At 42.9% G+C, this 14447-nt stretch overlaps 1 protein-coding gene across 1 annotated transcript in view; it reads left to right on the forward strand.

Annotated features, from left to right (window-relative positions):
• Positions 1–14447, forward strand: part of SVIL (supervillin) — a gene marked incomplete in the record, with an annotated part of 193364 nt that overhangs the window by 158780 nt on the left and 20137 nt on the right. The window contains 6 exon segments of the mRNA XM_073629849.1: positions 657–802; positions 2261–2436; positions 2580–2727; positions 4202–4478; positions 6313–6461; positions 12946–13051. Coding sequence (XP_073485950.1) covers positions 657–802; positions 2261–2436; positions 2580–2727; positions 4202–4478; positions 6313–6461; positions 12946–13051 — 1002 coding nt within the window.

Below are 14447 nucleotides of genomic sequence, written 5' to 3' on the forward strand. Positions count from 1 at the left end.
GCCATAGATTTCCTCTCATGTTCTGGCTGTCATCAGGACAGGAAGGGAGGAAAATCATAAAGTTGGGGCACAGACACCAATAAAAGCACTTTTTTAAATGTTAGGGCGGGGCAAGGTTTTAGCACCACTAATGAGTTTGGTTATTTCCATTGGTGGAGATTTTCTACTCGCTTGGGAAATCTCCCTTCAATAGACCCAGAATGTGTTAAAAGCAGCAGAGCATCTAAGGCTGGCCATACGTTGTAAAAAATTTTCTTTTAGATCTACCAAACCATATAACACAAATTCAAACCTAAACACTTTCAATTTGCATGCAATCAGGCAGGCTCTTGCACTACACATAGTTGAAGATAAATCTAAAGGAAATTGAATAAGAAAATTGTATAATGTATGGCCAGCTTTACTCTCCCCAACTCTATAAAAAAAGCAAAAAATATATAAAAATTGTTTGTAGCTTGCTCGCTACAGGTAGAGTTTTTGTAATGCAGAGTTAACTAGACTTTAGCAGGGTAGAAGCAGAGAACAAAATAAATGGATCTGTGATAGACAACTAATCTTTTGCCATGTTTCACTACTAGCACTGAGCATAAAAAATATTCCAGTTTTGTAGTTCTAGGACTGTTGCATTGTTCAATGACTGTTTGCCCTTATTGCAGATGCTGGAACTCCAGAGGAAGATGAGCGATATGAAAATGCAATTATTGAGACAAACTGCATCTACCGCTTGGTTGATGATAAACTGGTGCCTGTAGATGAATTCTGGGGTAAAGTCCCTCGATGCTCACTTTTACAGTCTAAAGAGGTTTGTGATGCCTTTTCTTGATGGAAATAAAACCCACTAAGTCATTTATCAATGTTTGTGAAGAAAAAACAGTTTATCCTTCTACAGGAACTCACCAGATGCTTCCTTTTACTTTTCTATTGCACTGTGGTTTTGTGGTCAGCTCAGTTACTTCTTTCTGTAAACATTTTGAGAAATGAGGATTAATATGAACTGGTTGCCGGTAGCAGAAGAGGCGGATGGAGGTGACCATGTCACTGTAGTGCAGCAAAGACTGACCAAGAAAGAACCCTGTGTCATTTTCAGTAGGCGGCAGTGATGAGAAGGTGTTGGGCTGCCAAGTGTGCAGGAGCAACATTCCACCTAAGGGATTACTTTATAGTGTTGACTCTTTCTGCAGTAGAACAGAAATAAATAGGAGTAATCATGGTGCTCAATGGTCCTTTTTAACAAGGTAGCATACGGTGATCCGCCTACACTGCGTACTCAAAAAGTCAGTCTTCAAAGACTGGGTCACACCAGAGGATGTGCCACAGCTCTGAACCTGGAAAGGACTCCATGGCTAACACAGCATGGAGACTGGAAAGCACCACAGAACAGAGTGCCCAAAAATCACATTTCAGGCTAGCCCCGTAATTGTCCAGTCCAGTAGGGTCTTAGTATGACCTCCAAAGTTCCTTCTGAGGATACATCGATTCACATGTCTGCACATAGAGACCAGCTGAAGCAGCTTGTAGGTGAATCTTGGTTGAAGAAAAAATGATGATCTTGTAGGATAAAATTGACTAGCAATTTAATATTCATCCTCCTAGAACACTAGCAAAATAAATTGAGATATGCTGGCAGTGGGAAAAGTCATACAGGGCTGGTGACTGTTTGTTTGCCATTGTCCAAATCCTCCTGTGAGTGGCAGTATAAACAAATGTATCTAAATCCTGTGTCCCTCAATGTACAATAAAGAAATACAGACTGCCATTGGTGACCTTCTTTTGAAAAATACTTGGCTCATGGTTTTCTTGCTAATACTGTAGACCTGGAACAGATAATGATGTGTAGGAGTTCTGAACTCTGACATGTTCTGACTGAACAAACTGCATGCTTGTTCCAGCACTGTGAGTTGGAAAGCATGGTGACTAAAGGCTACGTATTTCTTTTAATACAGGTTTATTTTAGTTTATTTTGTGTTATTTCAGCTTTTTATTTATTTTTACCCCAATACAGCTATGCACTCATTTTGCCCCCATCAGATTCAGTGTATTTATAAAAAAAAGGCACTTTTTTTTTTTTTTTTTTTTTTTAGAGTGGAAAACCATGCTATAGATCCCAATTCATATCTGTGCTACTCGCACATTTTATGACCACATGTTTTTTACCTGTTTACACCTAAGAGTGATTCTAGATGTCTTTAGTATATTTTACTTTAGTAAATTGAAAATATTTTGTATTTATTATGTATTATTGCATTTATTGTTGTTTCAGGTGTTGGTGTTTGATTTTGGCAGTGAAGTGTATGTGTGGCACGGTAAGGAAGTGACATTGGCTCAGCGAAAGGTGGCGTTTCAGCTAGCTAAACACCTCTGGAATGGGCTCTTTGATTATGAGAACTGTGATATTAATCCTCTAGATCCTGGAGAATGCAATTCTCTAATACCAAGGTATGAAGTTATCATTTTTATATAATACAATACCTATGTTGTTGGTGTTTTTAAGTTTTTGGGCAGTTTTATACAGTAAGCCAATAAAAGATTCTTCTGCCCAGCAAGACACCAGTTTTAACACTCTTAACATTACTCTGCAGAAAAGGAACTGGTCGTCCAGACTGGGCTATATTTGGTCGACTAACTGAACACAATGAAACCATTCTGTTCAAAGAAAAGTTCCTGGATTGGACAGAAATGAAGAAGCCCACAGAGAAGACTTTGTGTGAGGAACTCCCAAAGCAAAAGGCAAAATCACTAGATCTATATCATGAGTTCAGCATATTGTAACATTTAGATAAATGATTGAAGTATATAAAAAAAATTTTCCTGTAGCGTTTAAGCTAACAATCATTCTTGATTATATTTGAAAATGATTCAAGCATTGGGATTTCTAATATGAAGAGTCATGAATGGACATATTACCTGTGCATTCATTGTTGTACTGAGGCCCCAAAGAACAAAAAGGACAATTAGGGCAGTGCTGACGACACCTCTGATGTCGGGGGGGGGGGGGGGGGGGGGGGTAGGAATTAAGGCATGTTAAAGTTCAGCCTTGCTTATGGTGCCTGACTGATCTCCTGGAGAAATGTACCCATAGCATGGTATGCAGAGCAACATCAGAGCAAGTGGACATGAGAAAATAATAGACATCAAATGGGCACAATGTGTTTTCTGAAGACTGTTGTCCTCTTGTGAGAACCAGTATTCCACTAAAGCAAACCTTTGCATAGGGAAATGTGTAGGTGGCCTTTGCTGTGCTGTCCTGCTGTGGTCTATGCTAATTGCCTGACTATCGTTGACTCTAATACTGTATCACCGGACTAGAATGAGCATGCATCCAGGGAAGTCTGTACACCTGATTTGCATACTTTCTCTGGGTCCGTTAAGTGTTCAGGCTTTTGGATCAACATAATAGTTTAAAAATTACCATTTTTAAAAGCTTGATAATGGCACCTTCCATACTTTTTAGCCTTATATGCTTTTTAAAAGAATAGCCCAAAAGCTGTATTCCATAGACATTTTCATACATGCCCAAAGGATTGTGACCAGAACTCAACTAAGCTCTCTACTAAGCATGGTTTTGTTTCCTTTTGCTGTGGGCTGGAGTTGTACAAAACCTGTTTTTAGATGACCCGTTGTCTGTACATGCATAATTATAGCAACCCTGAGCATTCAGTTTCTCCTTTATTTCTGGATAGGCATGGATTTCTGTAACGAGACTAGTGCAGACCTGTACCCCATATGGATATTATAAGACCAGTACATGTATCTTACTGGTTTGATCACTGAACAGCAAAGTCATGGCTCCATATCCCCCTGCCGCTGTGTTATTGTTAATGGTTAAGTTTGTTTTGCCAAATGTCTGCTCTGAATATATTGTGCTGGTTCTGAATTTGGCAATTAATCCACATTTCTGCGTAAGTGAATATCATGGTCCCTTTTTAGTATCTGGTTTCTTCTAATCCTATTTGCCTAAATCATATTACCTCAGCAATTGGGTTAATCAAACGTACCTTACATCCAGCATACATGGACAGGCAACCAATGGAAACTGTAATTTAATATTCTGTGGGATTGTGATGTATAGTGTAAACCACAGACTAATATTAACATGAACCAGATTGTACCGGGTAGGGCTGAAAGATCCAATTAGCTGTAGTGGTTGCATTTTGTTGTTAAATCTTATCTGAGCCAACTAACAATCCATTCTCTGTAATAGGCAGAAAAGCAGGAAGATGTAAAGGGCTATGACATCATGCAGATGGTGCCGATCTCCCAGGCGACAGTAGGGACCGTCCTAGATGGATTTAATGTGAGCCGAGGCTCTGGACTTATAGAAGGTGACGATGGGAGACAATATGAGTTAACGACCATCTCAGTTGATGTCTGGCATATTTTGGAATTTGACTACAGTAGGCTACCGAAACAAAGTATCGGTCAGTTCCATGAGGGGGATGCGTATGTAGTGAAATGGAAGTACCTGGTGAGCACTACAGGTGAGCCGGAATTTCAATGGTCTGTTTGAATAGTGTGTAAAGTGCAAAATCCGCACTAACCCCTTAAACCATGTACAGATTTTTTTATATAAAAATATATATATAAAAAGGTGCTGCAACTTAAAAAACCTGAATATTCGGCTTGTGAACGTGTATAAGAAAAAATAGATGCGCAACCAAAAATATATGCAAAACAAAATGTATGTGAAACCAGCGTAGGTTAAAACGTATGCAAACAAACATGCGTGTGAAACCAACATGAATTAAGCACAAAAACATGTTCCAATAGAGTTACAATAAAAAGTCCATAATAAGTATCACTCCGTATAAATCTGTGGGGGTTGAGCCCTTCAGCAGAAAGCACAATTGCTCTATTCACCATATATTTTCACAGAAACAGCCAGGGAATAATAAAAGCCAGAGGGCCGCTTACCAGATCTGTTGGATCTCTAATTATGGAGATCGTACGAGCACACACAGGAGGGATCACTCAGGCAGGAATGGTATGTTCATACATCTATCCAATCTCGGGATCTTCTCCTCCACCGACAGTTCTAAATGCTGTGGTATCTTTCGTGGGACCCTTACCAGGGTGGGTATGCTCGTGAAGTGTATTTAAAAAGGGAAGAAAAAAGACTTCATGGTGCAGTACCTCTAAAATCAAAAGTTCCTTTATTCCATTGATAAGCGACTGACATCCAAATAAAAACAATTTGAATAAGTTCAACGAGACTAACAGCCGCGGCTCAAGCCAGCCAGCTGGTGCGTGGTGATGTCAGGTCCTACTGCTCCACCCAATGCGTTTCTCTGTATTAGGCATCGGCTGGGAAAGGAGGCTAGGGCTGGACATCACACACCACGCTATAAATATGCATTGACAAAGGAGAGACGCTGGAAGCACAAACAGGCACTCATAGCAATGTGTCACCGGTCTATATAGAACCAAAAGTTGCCAATTCCTTAAACAGCGGTATCAAACTTGGTCATAATATTGCAGCATACCCAGTGTTCATCAGCATATCAATTATGATTACAATTCATGCAGAAAATAATTCTTCATGGGTGCAGTGCTTTTAAAGGTTGCAATTTAAAAAAAAATATTAAATGCACATTTTGTTTACCTGCAAAAAATGTGCATAAAAATCTATTTTTATTTTATTTTTTTCAAAAGATGAACTTATCCTTTAACTTTTTTAAAAAATGCTGCTCCCGCTTTCCTTTACAACGTAACTGTGGCGTGTCTTTTCAGAGAAACTGCTGACCTTTTGATCCACCTCCATTCATATAGGATGGACTGGACACAAGTGTGCACCCCTAGCAGCCGATCTAATCTGTGCTCATACTCAGTGCACTCTCTCTCCTTTAGTTGCAGCAGCTGAGGTCAGTCACTGTAGCTAAAAAAGAGAGCGCAACTGCTCATGTGTGCGATTTTGAATGGGCCGGTTTCCATTTGGTAATAGTTAAAATCTTTGCTGAGGTTTTCTTGCTGTATGTCTCATTGAGGATATTCCCTTCAGTTCCTCTCTTATAAACACAACAAGAAGTGAAAGCAAATCTCTCTGAATTGAAGGAAACGCCCCTTTCAGTTGTCACCAAAGTTTCCTCTTGCAAGATTTAGTTGGCCCATTCACTTTTGAAGTGATCGTACATTAGGAGGATAAATAGTACAGCTGCAGCCTCTTGAGACAATTGTTCAGGTGAAATTTGAATGTTTTCATGCTTTTGTGTAATTTAGATCATTGAGTTCTTTGCACTCCAGTATGTGAAACTAAGGTATGTACACAACCCTATTCTGTATACCTGACCACACTTTATTATTGTATCTTGCTTGCAGTTGGACAGAGGCAGAAAACTGAGCATGTGCGGGTGACCGGAAAGGAAAAGTGTGCATATTTCTTTTGGCAGGGTCGACATTCTCCAGTGAGTGAGAAAGGCACATCGGCGCTAATGACCATTGAGTTGGATGAGGAGAGAGGAGCACAGGCAAGTTACTCCCATGTTTATATTAGTGGTTTTATTTATGCTGCAGCTCATTAACCACTTGACACCAAATCACATATATGTTAGGGGTGCGCATCTTCACTGGTCTCACGATTCGATTCGATTACGATTATCTGGTCAACGATTCGATTCGATACCGCGATGCATCACGATTACCGACGAGCTCCCACTTCCGCTTGGGCCGCCTTGGCGGCCCTTCCACCCTGCAATCTTCTGGGACACATCACAGTTCCCAAAAGATTGCCCGGCTATGCAGGAAAGCAAAGTGAGACATGCGCACCCCACTGTGAAGCTGCAAGCTGTCACAGCTGGATGCCCACAGTAGTATTGCCAGCGCTGTGGACAGGCAGGGGAGAGAAGGGAGGGTTTGGGTGGCCACGTCGCTGGACAGGTTAGTGGGACAGGTGAGTGTCTTTTTATTAAAAGTCAGAAGATAATTTTTTTTGTAGCTGCTGACTTTTAATAAACAAAAAATTGACTGGAACGCCACTTTGAATTAAAAATAACCTCACTCCCTTAAAAAGTGCAGTAATGTGGTGCACTACAGGGTACAGACATTCACACACACTGCTGCTTGGAGGTCAGAAGGGATTACAATCCACAGATGACAAACAGCCCTGTGAAGTTCCCTGTATTGTCTCTGTGCTGACCAGTGGCAGCTGGTGCTCAAAATGTTTGGGGGGCGCAAACAAACTGAAAAATGCTGAACCTCCCCCGTCAAATGCAGCCCCTGTGCCCGTCAAATGCAGCCCCCCTGTGCCCGTCAAATGCAGCCCCCCTGTGCCCGTCAAATGCAGCCCCCCTGTGCCCGTCAAATGCAGCCCCCCTGTGCCCGTCAAATGCAGCCCCCCTGTGCCCGTCAAATGCAGCCCCCCTGTGCCCGTCAAATGCAGCCCCCCTGTGCCCGTCAAATGCAGCCCCCCTGTGCCCGTCAAATGCAGCCCCCCTGTGCCCGTCAAATGCAGCCCCCCTGTGCCCGTCAAATGCAGCCCCCCTGTGCCCGTCAAATGCAGCCCCCCTGTGCCCGTCAAATGCAGCCCCCCTGTGCCCGTCAAATGCAGCCCCCCTGTGCCCGTCAAATGCAGCCCCCCTGTGCCCGTCAAATGCAGCCCCCCTGTGCCCGTCAAATGCAGCCCCCCTGTGCCCGTCAAATGCAGCCCCCCTGTGCCCGTCAAATGCAGCCCCCCTGTGCCCGTCAAATGCAGCCCCCCTGTGCCCGTCAAATGCAGCCCCCCTGTGCCCGTCAAATGCAGCCCCCCTGTGCCCGTCAAATGCAGCCCCCCTGTGCCCGTCAAATGCAGCCCCCCTGTGCCCGTCAAGCGCAGCCATCACTTCACTAACCACACACACACACACACACACACACACACACACACACACACACACACACACACACACACACACACACTGCACGGGCCACCACTGGTGCTGACAGTTCCTTGGCATTCCTGTTTGCACCTTCCAGCACACTAGGAGTTAACAGTGGAATGTGCACAGGATAGCCAGGGACCTGTCAGCATGGAGTGAGAGGTGTAGGAGTACACATTTGTACTCTACTCACTGTTGGTAAAATTACTTTCTTTTAATAAATGCTGTGTTACAATGGATGAAGTGCACTGCTGTACTGTATGTGGTTTTTAAAAAACTATGTCACTTCATACCGAATTTCACAGTAGTACGATATATGCCACTCATGTGACTCCCGTCCCGCCCCTCTCCTCTCTCCGCTCTCGTCTCACGTCTCCTGAGTCCTGACGTCAGCGGGGAATTCTCAGCCCCGCCCGCTGACTATAGCTATCGTATCAGAAGAGAGGCAGGCGGGACTGAATTCCTCGCTGACGTCAGGATTCAGGAGAGAGAAGAGGGGCGGGCCAGGAGTCACATGAGCAGGATATATCCGTACTACTGTGAAATGCGGTATGAAGTGACAGTTTTTTAAAAAGCACATACAGTGGGGCACATCATCCATTGTAACACAGAATTTATTAAAAGAAAGTCATTTTAAAAATACGCTCTGAGCGCTTTCCGGGAGGGGCGGGGCTAGTTGTCATGATGTCATCCGCAATCGATTTTCCGGTCCTTTATGCATCGATGCCGCATCGGGGACACCCGAATCGCGATGCATCGATGCAACGATTCATTTCAGCACCCCTAATATATGTACATGTTTGGCTTCAAGTGGTTATACCAGAGTTATGGATGCAGCTGTATGCCATAAACCCTTTTTTTTTTTTTTTTTTTTTTTTTTGCCAGCTGGGGCCAATCCTAGTCGCTGGATTGCTTTTACAGGCTATTGCTTTGACACTCTTCCTGCCACCCACTGGGGCTTCTTCGGGCTCTCCTGTGCGATCAGGGAGACCAGTATCCGATCCACTAGTGCTGCCGGTTTATCATAGAGCTGGCCGGGACTGTAAGATTCCTGGCCAGCTCTATGGTCTGGAAATCTGGAAGCGACATTTTGTGTCACTTCCAGTTAGGGCTGATTTAAACACTTCCTTTTTTTGCTTTTTTTTTTTTATCTCATTCCTATAGACCCCAGATGTCTCCATAAAGAGGATCTGTCTTACCTTATTTCTATAACCAGGGATGTTTACATTTCTTTTGATGGGAATCAAAGTGATTAAAAAATAAAGGGACAGTGTAAAAATAAAAATGGCGCCCCTGTCTCTTCGTGCTTGCGTGCAGGAGCGAATGCATACACGGGTCAGGCATGCATATGCAAATGGTGTTCACACCACATGTGAGGCTTCGCCGTGAACATTATAGCAAGAACACTAATTCTAGCGCTAGGCTTCCTCTAAGGCTACTTTCACACTGGGGCGGTGGGTGCGTCGGCGGTAAAGTGCCGCTGTTTTTAGCGCCGCTTTACTGTCACTTTGGCGGCGCTATTCGGCCACTAGCGGGGCGCTTTTAACCCCCCGCTAGCGGCCGAGAAAGGGTTAAAACCACCACAAAGCGCTGCTGCAGCAGCGCTGTGCCGGCGGTATAGCCACGCTGCCCCATTGATACAGTGCTCCTTCGCCGCTCCAAAGATGCTGCTAGCAGGACTTTTTTTAGCATCCTGCCAGCGCACCGCTCCAGTGTGAAAGTCCTCGGGGCTTTCACATTGGAGAGACAGCAGCAGCTCTTTCAGGGCGCTTTGCAGGCACTATTTTTAGTTCTGTAGCGCCTGCAAAGCACCCCAGTGTGAAAGGGGTCTAACTCTAAACTGGTAACCTGTAAAAAATTTTCAAAGTGTTGCCTATGGAGATTATTATGTATCGTAGTTTGTCGCCAGTCCACGGGCATGCACAATTTTAAAGCGCTGGGTTTACTCGGCGTAACGTCATCCTTTATATTTTATCAAAAAATTGGGTTTTATATTTTTTTTTTGCATTAAATTCCAGTGTATTTCCAAAAAAATTGTTTGAATATGCCTCTTCTGAAAAAAAATATATATATCCTGTGCGTGTATATGTATATATATGAGTTCTCAGTAATTTTCTAGCAAAAAAATGCTGATTTTTTTTTTTTTACTTTAAAAAAGGGGTTCAAAACTAAAGCTTGAAAAATCTGGTGCGGCTGTTCATGGTAGCCAATCGGCTTCTAACTCCAGCTTGTTCAATTAAGCTTTGACCAAAAAAAAAAACAAAAACCTGGAGCTGTACCAGATTTTGCATTTCCCATTTTAGTAAATCAACCCCAAAGTGTCAGAATAGGCCTGGTCTTCAAGTGGTTAATCTATAGTGAACTGTGCATACTTGGTTAGTGATCGGTAGACTAGAGCTGCTAGGCACTTCTGTAGTGTACGTTTTATTACTAAGTGCTTTCTTCTTCAGGGATGTTTTTCTTAACATTTAGCCTACATTCACATGTGTTGCGGGAAATGCAGCGAATCCTGTGCGTTTCCTGCACCACATTGAAATTGCACAGTATTCATGCTGCGGGTATCAATGTTAAATTAACAACTAACAGCTTGTAAAACAGTGCGATTGCCTGAATTTAATGGGTCCTGCACCATTTTGGTGCAGATGCGGTGCAATTTGAGCCATACAAAATTAATGGCTCAAATGGCACCACACGGACATCGCATTAGATTTTCACAGGAATGCGTGTGATTTCCTGTGCGAATCCCATGCAATGTGCCGCATCGTGGTAAATGTACCCTCTTCTGCCTGTGCTTTCCTGTGTTTTATAGTTGCTACGCTCATGCTCTGGAATTCATAAAGATTGGAGCAGACAGGTTATACGAAAATCTCGCTTATGCATTCTAAAAGTGGTGCAGCGTGTGCCAAATTCTGTACCTGTCTAGAACTTGTACTGGAATTTGACGCATTCTCTGACACTTTGGCTGGGTTCACCCTTGTGCGATCAGACATTGCATGTGATTGGCACCTCATTGCTGTGCAGATCACATGCGATGTCTGTGCGGTGTGAACTCAGCCATACAAAATGTATGGCTGAAATCGCATTGCATTCGCACCAAAATGGTACAGAACTGTTTTTTGGTCCACACTGGAGTTGGATCGCATGGGTGTTTACACCTATGCAATGCGATTCCTGCACCATTTGACAGTTTGCACTGCGATCTGCGAACCGATCTGGGGGTGTCGTTAACTTTACATTTACACCCGCAGCGGTTCGCAGATGTCTGTGTGAACCGCGGGCGAGTGACATGCGATGCGGGAACCCGCACTGGAATCGTGCTGTTTCCCGCATCGCGTATGTGTGAACCGGGACTAAATCAAAATCCGTTTCTCTCAGTACACCAAAAGAGAGTTGGTCTTAATTAGCTCCACTTTTGTAACATACAAACTATCCTTATTTTATTTAGAATTTGGCGCATTCAATGTGCCTTAATGTAAAAGCGGCACATTTTAGAACTACCTGAATTGGGTGCATGAGTCACTGTCAGAACCAAAAGTGTCGCAGATGCTTCATGTATTGGGTGCATTACATTAACAAATTAATAAGAGGGGTACAGACAAAATACCAAATTTTGTATCGTCGCCCGAGCAGGATTAGAGGAGAAATCTTCCAATGGGGACGCTAGTTCTGGTGACAGCTGTGTCTGAGAGGATTTCTCTCCCTTTGGAGACAACTTCCTTTTTTGGCTATGGGACAGGAAGTGAAAGGAAATCTCCCAAATGGGGCACAGATGGCAAAAAATTCAAGAGGATCTCTCCTATTCTATCCAAAATAAATTAAGTTTGGTATTTTGGTTCTGCTTTAGGAATAAAATTTAAAAAAAAAACCTGCAGGTGTGTTCTAATGTCTTCATAAGCATCCTATTTATCCGAATCCTACTTCTACTCTTTAACAACTTCCCACCCAGCACATAAACAGCCGGGTGGGCACTTCCTCCTGAGTGGACGTTCCTGAGTGGTATCGCACGGCCGTGTAATCCGGATGCGCTTGTGTCAATTGGACACGGTGCATCTCGGATCGGCAGGAGGGCTCTGTGATTGGCACTCCTGATCACATGATGGCTGTGTCCAATCACAGCCATCATGTGATGTAAATAGAGAGCCGGTTGCTAGGCGATTGGCTCTCCTTCTCCTCACATGGAGCTTGTCAGTGAGGAGAGGAGAGGAGAGCGGATCAGTGAGTATGAGCTGTCTTTTTTTTTTTTTTTTTTTTTTTTACACACTGATCACCGGCCTAGTGTCCCCAAAACAGAGTAAAAACATCTGTCCCACATATGTCCCAGTAAAATCATCTGTCCGTGATCATCTTTTTTTTTTTTTTTTTTTTTTTTACCAAAGACATGTACCAGACCTAAATTATTCAGGCCTAAATTTATGACGAAATCTGAGTTTATTGGATTTCTTTTAAAACAAAGTAGAAAATATTGGGTTTTTTCTTTTTTCAAAATTTTCGCTCCTTTTTCATTTATACCGCAAAAAATAAAAAAGTGGTGAATAAATGGCACCAAAAGAAAGCTCTATTTGTGTGAACAAAATGATAAAAATTTAATTTGGGTGCAATGTAGCATGACTGCGCAATTGTCATTCAAAATGCTAGAGCACAGAAAGCTAAAAATTGGTCTGGGAAGGAAGAGGGTGAAAGAGTCCCGTATTGAAGTGGTTAACACTACTTGTTTAATTCCAACCTGGCTTTCCCTATCCAGAACTCTATTGGCCAGTGAGGCCTGCCTTCAAAGGGATGGACCAATAGCAAGGGAGGGGGCACGCTGGCCTAAACTAGTTAATGTCGAGGAGTGTTAGAAATTGCCTATTAGCACTTTGCCATTCTGAACACCTATAGAACTCATAGATGGTCCAAAGGTACGTGGACAGAGGTGACTTCATTCCATTCTTCTAGACAGTTTAATAGATTTTAAAATTACCAACTCTCATTTTAAACCTACATAGTGCACACAGTCTGCCTCCAGAATGGCTGTTTTCTCTACCCCAGCAAAGTCCCTGACAATTTCCTTTTCTGATTTCATTGGCTTCACGTCTGACATTCTCCAAATTTCACACAGGTCCAAGTGCTTCAAGGGAAGGAGCCCCCATGTTTCTTGCAGTGTTTCGAAGGAGGAATGATTGTACATGCCGGAAGAAGAGAAGAGGAGGAAGAGAATGCACAAAGTACGTCCAAATCTGTCCTCACTCTACGATTTCCAGTATGCCTGAAAGTTCCTTTATCACATTCTAAATCTTATCTGGATGCCTGGGGATTCATTCAAGGGTTGCATGGCAAAGAGGCTTGGATTTATGTCCAGGTATCCTGGGCACTTTAATAATATTTGTTTGGACCAGCTTGGCCCAAACAAATAATTTTCATGCTAGAATAGACTGGCTGCTGCTTAGGCTGTAAGCAGTAGCTTGTGCTATGTACAGTAAGTAGGACTGTGGCAGCAGTACTAGGGACTTCCCTTTTACTCCCAGATATAGAGAGAGGCCACCGTAGCACATTTCCGCCATTTAGAAGAGGCCTTTTATTTTTTCAGTGAATACAGGGCTTCTTCTGATTATCGTGTAGAAGGATCTAAACAGCCGCACACCGGGATAGGCAGATAAAATTCTTGTTTATTTAAAAAATAGGATTATAAGGTACATATGACACCACTGGAGTGATACAGCTTAACAGCTAACGCGTTTCGCACTCATGAGTGCGAAACGCGTTAGCTGTTAAGCTGTGTCACTCCAGCGGTGTCATATGTACCTTATAATCCTATTTATTAAATAAACAAGAATTTTATCTGCCTATCCCGGTGTGCAGCTGTCCAGATCCTTCCACACGATTATATCTGTACCGGCAATTGCCAGCACCTGGGGCTCTCTCTCTTTTTGTCTTGGAGGAAGAGAAACTTCAGTTTGGTCTGTCCAGAGCGGTGGTAACAATTTTTATCTTCTAATTATCTGAGACGGGGAAGCATCACAATCTCCATTTCAGCCAATCAGTGAAAGCCTTGTATTCATTGAAAAATACAAGGCTTCTCCTAAATGGCAGATACACTGCACAGGCTACTACAGAATTTCACAGACTAAGCAGCAGCCAGTCTGTTCTGGCAAGTAAATAATTCACCCTGTCTGGTCAAAACAAATATAAAGTGCCTGGAAATATGAAATTCTCTCTTTTTTTTTTTTAAAGGGTAACTCCACTTTCGTGGGGGGAAAAAAATAACATAACGTGTACAATTGCGATACAAGTCATATTGTAATTGAATGTTATTAAAAATGACCTTTCCTTTTCAATCTGCAGCCACTGCATTTTCTATAAATGCAATGCAGTATGGCTACATGGAGTTGTTCTGTATACAGAAAGTGTACTGACCACTCCCCAGAAACATCAATTCCTGCTTGTGTGATTGGCTCACCAATTTTCCCAGAAGTCTGCCTAAGATACAAGTCAGATTTCAGGCATCGCTTGCAACAAAAATGTAATTTTCAGTGAGATATTTCCCATAGGAACGCATCTAAAGGGATGCAGGCCCTGCAGATTTCCTAATTAGTGCTCTGCAGCTGTTACAGCTGAATGGTA

This window comes from Aquarana catesbeiana, linkage group LG05 (assembly GCF_042186555.1).
Source record: "Aquarana catesbeiana isolate 2022-GZ linkage group LG05, ASM4218655v1, whole genome shotgun sequence".
Classification (NCBI taxonomy): Eukaryota; Metazoa; Chordata; class Amphibia; order Anura; family Ranidae; genus Aquarana; species Aquarana catesbeiana.